General features: G+C 42.3%; 1 protein-coding gene across 1 annotated transcript in view; it reads right to left on the bottom strand.

Moving 5' to 3' along the window:
- LOC129046747 (uncharacterized) overlaps window positions 1-13,171 on the bottom strand; it is a 70,146-nt gene extending 56,975 nt beyond the window's left edge. The window contains exons 1-2 of the mRNA XM_054515675.1: window positions 12,993-13,171; window positions 10,209-10,358 (exon numbers count right to left, since the gene is read on the bottom strand). Coding sequence (XP_054371650.1) covers window positions 10,209-10,358; window positions 12,993-13,171 — 329 coding nt within the window. The remainder of the gene's footprint in view (window positions 1-10,208; window positions 10,359-12,992) is intronic.
- Between the last annotated feature and the right edge of the window lie 252 nt (window positions 13,172-13,423).

Raw genomic sequence — 13,423 nt, 5'->3', positions numbered from 1 at the left:
TGCACTCTACTCAGGAGCTGAGCACCAGCAATTGACTGTACATGTTATTTGTCCACTGCTGTGTGGTGTTTGTTTAAAACTCACTGGAAGAGGTTTACATTGACTCACTACCTCCTGTTTGGGCTGAGGGCATACACGTGCCACATACCCATAGCTCAGCTGACATACAGTAGTTCATTAAGCCACAGTAACGTGATCATGTTTTAAGAATCCTAATTTTCATAACTGTGGCTATCACTAATTTGCTGTGGTTGCACTGAAATCTACCAAGCAGCACCAGTATGAAATCTTCATTAAAAAGTAAAAGCTTTTTAATTACATCCCCTCTACTGCCCAGATTAAATATCCGACTTGCTCAGTGACTCATTTCCTAGTGCCAGCAACTCAGATCCTGTTTGCTGTCTAAAACCAACTCTTGTTTTCATTTTGTTTCTGTCCAGATCCTTGTGTTATTTATTCCTGGTGTTCATCCTTGCTAATGATAAATTTGCAAGGCAGAGCAAGTTGCCCAACACAAGCAGTAAGAACACAGCTGTAAGAGCATTGGCGCTGATGGGCCAGCAGAATCAGACTGCAAAGCAGAAAAATGGCCTAACTGAAATTACCACTGGATCATTAGTTGTCCTGCATGTTGTTTTCTATTCATGGAAAAACATCTTGCAGCAACATGGGCTTCTCAAATCCAGCACTTGTGAGAAATTTGCAATGTGAAGGACAACCCTTCTCTCTTGTGATGTGGGGCTGGAATCCACACAGCATTTGGACTGATGGTTTTCTGTTGTTGAAGTGCCTGGAAGAATTATAGCTTACATGCTCTTAAGACAGGGTGTAACAGGACATGATCACACTTCCCACCTTGCAATCATCATGTGACACACAAAAAAGAGAAGGTTTCTTCATGTCCTTATGCATATCTGCTTGGTGAGGCCTCCTCTTGGAGTCCTCTACTGAAAGACAAACCAAACCGGCAAAAACATATCATAAGTTGGAAGTAAAGTTTTTATGAGATGAACTATGAACTTTAAAAAGTCTGGAATCTTTAGCAATTGCTTATTGCCTGCAGGATAGATGCAGTTAGTATAGTGCCTTGTGGGCATGCCCTTAGCTGCAATCCTCATTGATGTTCTTTTGCTACTGCTTTCAAAACTGTTAAAATTCCTTTGCTTAGGTGTTCTTAGCACTTATGTTGATAGGGAATACTTCAAAGGATACATCTTTACTTTATCAAATCTGCTGTAATTTTGTAGACAGAATCAAAGAGGTTAATTTTAAGTCTAGTCAAGTTCACCAACTGTCCTAAGCTCAAGAAATCAATTCCATGTTGCCATGTAATCAACCCAAACAATAAGCCAGGAACACAACAGTGCAAATTTCTTCTTGATGAAACTACATTTGCTTGAGCACATTTAACACTAGAAATAATTTTGCCCCATTATCCTTACATTCTTTTTCTATTTCTCCCGTTCTTCTTAAAGCTTTCCTGATGTATTCAACTCCATGGCTGTATTGATAAGCAGCTGACACATCAGTCCCCAAACGCAGCTCTCAGTGGTGTCTGTTGAAAGCACAGCATCATGTACTTGCTTCTTTTTCTCACAGAAGTTTCCTCTGGCACAAAAAACTTGCTGGGTCTTCTCATGCCATTATTACAACAGCAAGGCATTTAATGAGAGTCCATGCACTTGGCAAGCTTTTATGAACAAATAGCAAAAGACAAAACAGGAGTTTTGCAGCTGAAGTCCTGCACCTACTGTGGCAACAAAAACACTTTTTCCTCTTAACAACTTGAATACAATTGTAAACCTTATGCCAGTGCTACTGACTCATCCCTCATGTTGTGTTTGGTGCCATACATAACTGTGATTCTAGCTGAAGCTTTAGTTTGGATTATTATGAATTCTATAGTTATGATACAAAAGGGAATTTTTTGGGTTTTTTTTTTTTCCAACTTGTAAAATATTTTTAGAGAAAATCTAAACTGAAGGAAGAGATCTGAACACACTAAAAAATTTCTGCAGGGAAAATTGTGTGCAAAACTTGGAAAGCTATAAATCTTTTTAGTGAGGCGCTTATTCTCACTGGGAACCAGATGAAGTATTCAGAACAGAAGTTACATAGAAGCATTATCAATAATCTTCATCCATATCCCAAATGTACAAACCTATCCCAGATGTATGAACAGACCTGTAAAAACCATTCTTACCAGTGTGCAAGACCTGGCCTACTTCAGAGTTTAGGAATCACAAGATCAGTTTGGTTCTGCTCCTTCTGAAAGTCTTTTCTCCAGTGTAGGCTCAGACAAGTTTTGTCTCAAGTGAGATACACAGCCTTCAGAACCATTATTAAGTTCCTTATGATACATCTTTCACCACAGACAACAGATTTCTGATTATTGCCCTCTTGGGAAACATGGCTCTCAGAAGATATCCAAAATCAGTCTGAATTCAAAGATGCAAAATATATGGTAGAACAGTTACATGACTTCCATTAAAAAGCCCTAGAGATGCAAGATTAACCCTGCCTCAGCAATAGCAGTTCACTCTGCAGAGTATCCCCAGTTTCCAGAAGGAAAATATTCTTTCCTTGTGAATTTAACCTCAGAAAATTTTCCCTGATATTTGTATTCAGTTTGTGCTTTCAGTGGTATTTTGATTTGAAACACTAAAAAATGTGTCCTGCTAATGCTATATTCACTTTAAAAATGCAGTTCTTAACATCTTCAGCATTGAAATGAAAGACTGTTCCTGATGCAGGCAATGGTCAGAGTCATGTTGACTTTAACAAGGTTTCCCTGTGAAAGAAGGCACACTCCATGTAGATTTTAATTCCTGTTTTGTCTTCTACTTACCTCTTCTGACAAGGAACTGACCTTGAATGTGTCCTGGAGCCTAAAAGAAATGTCAAACCAAAGGCAAGGAATCTACAGCCACTAACATTGGCTCCAACACACTGCTTTTTGAGTGAATAAAATTTCCATGTTCTCACCAGCTAACAGCTGTGGTAAAGTCCCTGGAAGAAGGTCAAACCAAAACAAAACAGGTGAAGTATGTACAGAAAAACATAAACATGTATTAAAAACAAACAAAATCAAGGGTTACAGCATAGCTTATATATCACTTTCTTTGTCTTTTGCTTCCAGCTGCCTGGCTCAAGGCCTTCACTACATGAGACATTTCTTGGCATGGAGTTCAGGTTTCACAAGGCTGGGTTTCAGAGCAGAAACTCTGTGTGTGTTTATGTACTCACAGATTTACAATTAAATGTACTTGTTCTATTTAAATACAATGATGCCCCCATCTTCTGCCTGAGTATCAAAGGATGGCCACTGAAGTAAATGACCATAAATTCACTTTGACATCACATGCACAGGACAGCAGATGAGGTGTAGGTGTATGTCCTGGAATGCAATAAACCAGTGCACAAAGGACAGATAAAAAGTATCTGTGGCTGTCATAGAGTCATTAAGGTCAGAAATTATTTTTAAGGTCATTGGATACAAACATTGTCTTAATACCAGTCCAGAAAGCATCTGTGTGCTAGTGTGGAGAGCTTTCCACCTGACAGGGCACTCTCATGCCCACCTACAAGGTGTGCACTGACAGCCAGAGGAGTGTATAAAGTGTGTGTGGATGTGCCAATTAGGCTGACAACTCCCATGCTGACAAGCCATGGCTCTGAATCCTGCAATTCCAAACAGGTAGCAGTGAGCAGCAGAGTGGCTGGATCCAGTGCTGTGTGGGAGACAGGCAAAGAGGGAGCATTGCTGTGATTGACACTGAGCACTGTGCTACCCTGAGAGCCTTTGTAGTGTGACTTTATGGTCTCTTTTTATTTTCCCTGGTGCTCCCTACAATTCATTTAGTCTCAGCACCACTTAAAGAGACTGTGGCATCTGGTGGGGGGGGGGGGGGGGAAAGGAGGATATCCACTTAAAATAAAAGCAATTTTCGACAAGAAAGGTTCTCTCAATATTTCAGTTGTCTCAATATTTCACAAATGCTTTTGTGCTTCGTACAAGCAAGAAAGTGAGGGGATTTGCACCTCTGTCCATGTGTGGTGAAAGCAAGCAAAGAGTGACACTGCTGTTAAATGGGCCCATTTCCAGAGCTTAGAAGAACTCTCACTCGATATTCCCAACAAGGGATGTCCCCTGTTATTAATCTTTACATTAAGTTTGTGCAATTTCTGAGTGCTTTCCCCAGACAGATATTCCCTTACCACTGTTTTTTTTTTTTTCCCTTTCTTCCCTTTTGAAATGGGAGTGCAACAAACATGCAGGCTGACCCTGGTACCAAGGCAGGCAAAATGTCCCCACGTCCCACAGCTGACACAAACCTCCCTTCTCCTGGGGCATGAAGAGGGGGAGTTGCCCTTCCAAAGGGTTAAGGCATTTTTGAATGCAGATTTGTATCTTGGGCACAGAAAACAGCACGTGGGGATGAACAAGAAAAAAAAAGATCCTGTTTAGTTTCAGTGTGTGACATTTGCCTGGGGGAAGAAAGTGCAGAGCTCATTGGAAATCCTATTGTTGAAACTCTGACCAGTCAGTTATAAAGTGTCATGATTTAATATGCCAGAGTTGTTTCCATTTTCAGGGTCAATCACTCCATGTGTGTGTGTGTGTGTGTGTCTGTGTGTGTGTGTGTGTGTTTGTGTGTGGTGAGCCTCTGCATTTAAAGAAACACTTTCAGGTTTTATGTTGTTAAATTTCCTTTACAAGAATCCTTTTTGTTTCCAGCAGAACAGGTCTCCAGCAAGATTTACTCCTTCACAGCACGTGGAGGCACATTTTCCAACATCAAATCCCCTGATCAAAGCAGCAAAAGTTAGAGATTGAAGCAATAATTATGACCTTGATCAGGGTTTATTCTGTTACATGATTAATCATACCCAGTATTTAAAAAATCAGGTGCCTGCCTGCTGAAATATCAACTGGAAACAGCACTTACAAAATAGCTAGAAGAAAGGTCAACAAATCTGAGCTTGTTACAGCAACCTGCAAGTCCTACACATTTCACTGTTTAGACATCAGTTTGCAATACCTGTTTTCTTTTATGACTCTGGGCTTTGTTACCAACTTACCATTAATAGGGTTCAGCCAATGCAGATCTTTTGACTCTTTTTCTCTCTCTGTCCTCACCTGTCAGCCTTCTCTTCATCAACTATATTTATTACAATCAAGCCCTGTCAACTGTCACAGCTTACATACAGTCTGCCAGTAAATATGTCTTTCCAGTCATTAGACATTCCTTCCAGTCACCTTGGGATTTCTACCTTGTCTATCTCACTCCAAAAAAACTTTTGTTCAGAAGTATTAGACTCCCACGGAGCAGTGTCAGCTTGGGGCCATTACTGTAGGAAGTGACAGAAAACACCAAACTGTCACTCATTAGGATCTAGTTTTTCCAGAGTTGATGTAAGTCAGATTTAGCCCCAAAACGAATCATGATTTATTTAATATATTTGCTTCTACAAGTGTCAGCTCATCAACTTAAAATGTTTCTCCTTTAACTCTATTGAGGCCTGTACAGAAAGTTTTCTTTGAAACCTGGTTTTTGCTCTGAGGCTTGATAATTAGAACAGAATTGAGAACAGTCAAGTTTCTGCTCTACAGGTGCACTTTATTGGCCCTCAGTTTTATAATTATATGTAGAAAGCATTCACATTGGAATTAAGGCTGGACATATGAGAAAATGCCACCTGGTGGGTGAGAGATTTTTATGCTGGCTCCCAAATCTGAGGTGAGATTATAAATCCATAGATCAGTTTAAAGAAAAAAAATTAGCTAGAGAAGGATGGAGAAAGAAAATAATTTCTATGATTTCCTGATTATGCTACAAATTCCCTCTTCAAAGGATCTATAGTCTTATATTCATAGGTGTTTCTGCAATTGCACCCTCAGTTAAAGCCTCTCTTGAGAAGCATAAACCCCCAAGAGTCCCCTGCCTCCCACAAGTTCCTGTGTCAGGTTGGTTGGTACAGGGATGCATTCCACTATTTTATCCCATGTGGAGTCAGGGAGTCAGTGGATCACAGAGAAACATAAAAGTAATAGATGGCATTGCCAGTGGAAAAAGTGAGAGGAAAGAAGGGAGGGATAAAGGTCCATGATTGTTAACTCAGAAGATTTGAATTGCTTGTACCTCATCACTACAGCAAAGAGTCAGCTCTGTCACTGATAGAAAACAATACAGCTCCAGTGAATTTACAGAGCACAGACTCACAGAGATAAGCAAAACACAGAAGATGTCACCAGCCAGATTTTGCTTCAAATAAGGATATCATCATTAGTGATTCACTTATGTAGCAGCTATTACAGACTGCAGGGCACTATGCAGTATTAGAAATAGTGTGTGTGTACTGATGGTTGGTTTCACTATCAAAAGGCAAACATCTTTGAGGTGGAAAGAGTGTCTATAAAATCATAGGTTACAGTACAGGAGTATACACACAAGTGGTGCAGAATAAATAAGCTGTCCCATAAATCATAAGCCACTTGGAATTTTTAGTGGACACAATTACAAACTCCTCATTCTTTCTCTTCTGTCTGTGGAAGTAATGATTCCTGCCACAAAATGCCATCTGAGATTAAATATGGAGCACAGATTATGACAGTCATCAAGGGGGTGGATAGGGTTTATGAATCATCTACAGCATTCCCAATAACTGTGACTGAGCAGGCTTGACACTGACAACAATGTGGGTGGAAACAGCTTTCACCATAAGGGATATTGAAAATTGTACATCATATGAGGTTTCCACCCTAAAACAAGGGCTCCATCCCAGTGTTACTGCTGACCACTCATATGTGGCTTCAGCAGCCTCAGGATGCCAGCACAGGGGCACCAATGAACACTGGGACATTTAGAGCTGCTTGCTTGGAACTACATTCTGGACAAAAAATATTTGGGAAGACACATTTGAGTGTTGTGTGTTGTATCAAAAAGGTGATCCTTCAATATTACTCTGTTAGCAAAAAAGATCAGCTATAGATGCTTCTGTCTGTCTCAAACAAATACACCAAAATGAACAAAGTTTTATGGATGCACATTTATGCGACTGGGAAGTGAAGATTAGAGGATTTAAGGGGTTTTCTGTGAGGAAAGACATGCTTGCTGCTGGAGATGCCCTCAGAATTCCTCCCCACATTTTGCCTCTCAGGTGATCTAGGAAACCAGCCTACAAAACCCTACCTCATCACAGCTCAGATTCCAGCAAAGCCAAGATGTTTTGGATCAGCCCTAGGATTTTAAGTTTACACATGAGATGGCAAATAAAGAGTCACAAAGCGATTTGAGCAAGGAAGAAGTGACCACAGTTATACCAGCCACAGTGGGAAACAAATAAGGGACCCAGCAGAGTCTGAAAAAGAAGAGGAGATGGCTGGGACATGGCAAATGCATCCTCACCATGTTCCTCAGTGAAACCCAAAGCAAGACCTGTAGCAGGAACAGCCTAAGGAGGTGGGTGTCAATAACACAGCATGATTTCCACCTGCCCTGCAGGAGCTGTAAGAGCTACCTTTTCATAGGAAGGCAATAATTCCTGTCTCCCTTGCTTCCCATAGGGAATCTGTCCAGCATGCTCTCAAAGGACACCATGACTCAACCAAAATCAGCTGCAGACCTTCCTGGAGCTCCAGTTCTGCACTGTCATTCCCATCACACCTTTGATTTTTAAGTACTTTTCCCCTCAAATATATCCTTTCATTACAGAAAAAATCCTGAACCAATCTAAAGCCCTTCATCACTGGCCCTAAAGAAGATGTTCTAAAAATGAGACACTGGATTCTGTTTGACAAATCATCTTAAATACTTACACCCACCTGACTGTTGCACTCTGTCTCCTTGGTACAAAAAAGGACTAAAGAAATGCCTGTGTGTTGGCTGCAGCAACACAATTACAGAAACTGCTACCAACAAAGAAAATAATAACTGCTGGAGGTACAGACTAGGGAAGCAGTGGGGGGAAGGAGGAATGAAGGGAACCTCAAGGTTAAATGAGCAATGGGTCGGGGCACACACAAACAAATGTAAACAACAGAAATCTTTCAGCATAATTTTGAAAGTAAAGGCAGACTGAATTGTATTATGCAGGTGTATGGAAAGCACTTTGCTGCATTATGCCATCTCAAGTTCTTGTTCCTATTTCCTTTTGTCAAGAGGTCTTTGATTGAAGACAAGATTGTCTTCCAAAGAAAGGAAAAATGTAATGTGAATAGCTCAAGTGATAGACTGCAGTATCTTGGATGCAGCAAGAAAAAGCAATGCTAATGGATTTGTAGAGCAAATAATATGGGGCAAGAGGAAGAAACAATCAGGCCTCACACAAATATAAAGAAGCTTGCTTGAATCTTCATAATTTGCAGTGATTGGCATTCAGCTCAATGTACTTCAGGTTCTAGTAGAAGCACTTCCAAATTTCCCCCATAAAAGTCAGGGACCCACAACAACTGTAATGTACCTTAAGCCCTGATTTTTGTATTATTTTCTCTTTTTTTCTGATTTGATAGTTTCCCACAACTGCTTGTTGCAACATAGCTGTCTTTGTTCCTGAGGAATGGTGCATTCCTAATGGACCATAGCAGGAGCCTGCAAGCTGGGACAGACAAGTCCCTGACTGATACATGTGGTCACAAAGTGTTTCCTCTGGTCCACAAATGAATGGACCAAATTTCCTAGGGGTCTCCTGTAACCACGTGAAGTGAATTCCGCTCTTCAAGAGACCAGTCTCACCCAAAGTTTTGTTAGTCCAGTGTGAGAAAAGGATCTGCTAAGCAGGCAGAGGTAAGGCTCTAAATGAACCCCAGGAAAGGAGAATAAAAATCAGTAACTGCAAACATCCTGCTGAATTAAACTTGTGTCGCAAAAAGTTGCACAGAGAGGCAGGGAACTGTGACTTTCAAGGCTGGGCTGCTGTGCTGTCTCTGGAGTTAAATGCACATTTCCTGCTGTGTTAGAATCACAGAACACACAACAACAGCTGTGCTGCACAACTGGCAGGTTGCTGACACCAAAGCTCGGCAGGTTGGAGATGTCAGAGGACAAGGAGTCAGCACAGCCCTGTCTTCACCCAGCCCAGACAAATGAGTCTTTGAGCATCACTCCCAGAGCAGCTTTGTGAAGGGCTGTGCTCTCCCCAGATGGGGTGTAGTGGGAAGGAAACGGAGGTGAGCTGTGGCTTACCCAGCTCACAAAGATCTGACTCCAGCTTTCCCATCCCCCCTTACCTTCACCCTGCCAGCCCCTCTGCTCCCATCCCCTCACTACACATACAATACCTGCCTTGCTCCTTCTGATCCTTCTCCACCAGCCTTTCTCAGTTATAGCCATAGCCACTCTCCCTGGCTCCCACTCCTTCTTCCCCTGCAATTATCTCCTCCTCCCAGCTCCCATCTCTCACCCACAGCACTGCTCACTCTCTAATCCACTCTTCTCACACCAGCTAAGCCTTCCCACTCCTGCTTCTTTCCGATCCTTCTTGTTTAGCTCTGGGCCCAAATGCTGCTCCTTCAGAGGCTTGTCCTTGTCATTGTGGTGTTCATCAGCATGGCTGCCTTCCCATTCCTCTGCTGTGTCCCAGGCACCAGCAGGAGATGTCAAAAAGAGACAACACAGTTTGGGAGGTATTTTTGCCTAAAGCTATTAAAGTACTTGACTTTGATCACTGTGATTTTTGTGCCACAGGTTTCACAGTCCTGGGTGTTACTGGGTTCTTTTCTCAAGCTTGTGAGGAGATTGATTTCTGCCTGCACTCTCTAAAGAGTCTCAGAAAAAAACCCACTTGTCTGGATGAGGAGAGAAGGCTCACTTTATTAGTGCCCATCATGACTCACTCTCAGGGACAGGTGGAAAAAGTGAGTTGCTCTGACCCACACTCACCACCAGCCAGGGCAGCACAGCAACCAGACTCAAGTGCTGGGCTTAGCTTTCTACCCACTAGAACACAGCAGAAAGTCTTTCTGAACCACTGAGAATACCAGGCTTCAAAACCAAACCAAAACAAAATGAAGAAAAAGTGCATCCATCTCCCTTTGGCCCTTTAGCTGAGAGCAGTTGTGGTCTCAGTTTGAGATCTGACATGTGCTGGAGCAGGAATGACAGTGCTCACTGTCAGGGACATGTGCTCTGTGATCTGACAGACTTTTCCTGTCTTTGACTCCTCTGATCCTGTGATTTGGATGGCCTGTGGGTACACTGTGCACTTACCTGAAGATGCACAAGGAGCTGTGGGATGCCATCACACTGTCAAGACCCTTCACAAAATTCCAGGGCAGAAGACTTTCAGGAAATGTCACCACATCATCATCCACTTCATGCTGCTGACTTTGTGGTGCTGCTTCCTGCAGCCATCTCGTCCTGTTATGGAACAACAGAAAGGGTAAAAGAGGTGAAATATGAACAGTAAAAGCACCATTATCTGGTTTTCTAGCTATCAAGAGCCCGGAGTGAGCACCAGGAATTTGAATGCCTCTTCAATCACCTACCTGACTCAGAAAGCTCAGGAAGTGGTAGTGGTAGGACACTTTGTAGACCACTAAATCAAACCAGAAAACAGGACATGATTCTCCTTAAGATCTCTCTGGAACACAGCAAGGGGAACAATTGCACTGTTAGGGGGCCCTCAATTTGGGAGGCATATGCTAGAGGTTTCATGCAGCTGTTAAATAAAGCATTACTTGGATTTCTTGACAAAATATGACAGAGAGAAAAAGAATTATAAAGGATAATTCTTTTTATGAGAAATGTACAGATTCAGTGCAGCATTCCTGACTGCCAGGAGTTAATTAGTTACAACCATGAAAGACGGTGGTCACTAGACACCTACACCAATGATACAAACAGGGGAGTCCAAGCAAGGAACATATGCAGTTGGCTCAAAAGAGCCAATTAATCAAAATAAATTGAAAGGAATAAGAAAAAAGACTGAAAAATGCAAATGAAGATTAGAGGTACTTTATAATGAATTTCTTAAGCAAGATAATTATGGAATTGCTGTTAAGTTTAATTCACATACTGTTTCGATTGAAATACTGGTATTTGCAAAACTGATAAGGCACAGGATGAATGGGTGAAGAGCTGGCTACTTGGCAGATCTCCAAAATACACTTGTCAACACAGAGTCATCCCTGAATGGGATTTCTCCTTAACGAATTTTTGCAATGACTAGTACTGCTCTGTCTGCAGCTAGCTGATGTTTTCTTGAGTGGATTCAGTTAGTAAACATCAATAGCCTCATGCATATGAATCAGGCTCAGTGAAAATTATGTCCACATTAGAACATCTCTGCAAATTGTTTTTGGAAATTTTGCTCTCTTTGAAAACATTTCTGACCTGCTCTCTCAAAGTCTTTGCTGATTACAGGTATGGAGAACAGAGATCCTGACAGGGGGACAAAGGAGAATGCTGATGATACAGGGCTGGCATTTGCAACACAGCCTCTTGGCAAGGTGGGAAGAATTCTAAGAAAAGGTGTTCTGATGCACCCTGAAGCAAAATAACCTAAATGGGAAAGCCTGCCCTTCAGGACTGTCCAACTCTCTCTGTGACTACAGAGGCATCCTGGCAGATCAGCTGAAATTTTGCTGATTTTTAGATACAAGAACTTCTAGTTTGGCTAAAGTTGGGTGGGATGATTCTCACCCTCCTGGTAAAGAAAAGAATAAGCAGTTTATAGAATACACCACAGGCAAGCATATGCTAGACTGTGGGATCCGGTTGTCATGCTAAAAAAGGGCATCATGAAATTGGAGGAAGCTCAGAGAAGAGCTACAGAAATGATTTACTGACTGTAGATAATGTTTGACAGTGCAAAACCTAAAGATCTCACACTGTTTAATTTATCAAAAAGAAGATTAAAAGGTTACTTCATTGCAAGCATTATCTCATAGGAATGCCACGTACTGAAATGTTCTTTAATCTAGCAAGAATGGCACAAATATTTAACATTGAGGGTGATTAGCCACTAGAATGAACCACCAAGGGAAGAGGTGGAGTCTCTCTCTCCTGATGTCTTCAAATCAGGTCTGAACATTTTTCTGGCCGATGTGCTTTAATCAACAAAAGCTCTGCTCTAGTCAGATGCACATTACTGGGTTGAATGCAGGGAAAAATGGGTGAAAAAAGGATGCACTGCTGGCCTCAAAAATCTACAAATCTGTGAATGCCAAATTTAATTTGAATATACTTGTGGGAATCAAAGTGTTCAAACTGTGCTCCACTTTAAGAGAGAGGAATCCCAGGGGAGCAGGTGGAGACGTGCTCCCAGTGTTTATGAACACCAACCACCTCTAAAATCTCAGTGTCTCACTCAGTATCTCATCCAAAACCTGGCACTATTTCCTTTCACCACCCAGCCATGTCCAGTGCTACAGAAAGGACTAAACCAGTCTGATTTTCTTGGGGGGTGGGCTCTACCCAAGTCAGAGGGGTTTAGCACTTATGGATGTGAATTTAGACATCTAATGAAAGGGGAACATTTCAGGAGTGATTTCAATAGCATCTGAAAGATGTGTAGGAAAACCACCCCTCACTTCCAGTCGTGGCTGTGCTCCTAGATGGGAGCAGAGCTTTCAAAATTCCTGTTTTCTGGCATCACCTTTCTTTGCCTCTGCTCTTTCAGTTGCAAAATAATCACATTTCCTGGACTGGGCAGCTGAAAGGATTAACATTAGAGTGTTAGTTTTCAACCCGGGGGTCTGCAGACCTCTGGGGAGCTCTGTGGTCTACTTCTAAGTTGTCTGTGAGAGGTGGCTAAGAAAAACAAGTCCATTTATGCAGTACAGCACTTAAGGAATGTGCATTTCAAAAGGGACCTACTCCTCTGGAAAACACTTCATGGTTCACAAGTCAAAAAAGGTGAAAGGCACAGAAGGAGAAAGTGAGAACCAGCCCGTAAGTGGCCGGTGATTGCGCTCGGTTTCCGTGCGTGGCAGCCGGGGTTTGTTCAGCATCATTTGCGGGGAAGGCGAGGAGCCCTGGGCTGCATCTCACCCGCAGCAGGGGAACATCGCCTCCTCTCCGGCCGAGGCCAGAAGCAAGTGCAAACAATGGCAATACGCAGGAAAGGCCGTAGGAAGGAATTGAATCTGAAATTCCCGGCACCCCGACTGCAGCCGCCAGGCGCGCTCCATCGCCCGCTCGCCGGAGGATGCCGATCCCTCTCCCAGCATTCTCCGACAACAATTCGGGATCACTTCTGATCTTTGTCTCAAGCCTCTGCCGCTTCCACCTATTCCCGTGAGTCTGAAGCACTTTTTTCCCTCTCCTCTTCTTTTTTAAAGAGAAACCTTTGCTTGTCAAGCAAGTTTTTGTCTCCCTGAACTCTTAGACTCCCAGCCCTGGCACAGACACAGAAACACTGTTCAAAAGGTGAAAGTTTACAGCATGGAATGACAATGCCAGCTGCTCTCTTGGTGACAAGT

Source organism: Molothrus ater, chromosome 8, assembly GCF_012460135.2.
Source record: "Molothrus ater isolate BHLD 08-10-18 breed brown headed cowbird chromosome 8, BPBGC_Mater_1.1, whole genome shotgun sequence".
In the NCBI taxonomy this organism is placed as follows: Eukaryota; Metazoa; Chordata; class Aves; order Passeriformes; family Icteridae; genus Molothrus; species Molothrus ater.
Note: the sequence above shows the minus strand (reverse complement) of the source record. Positions and strands in the feature narration are given on the sequence as shown.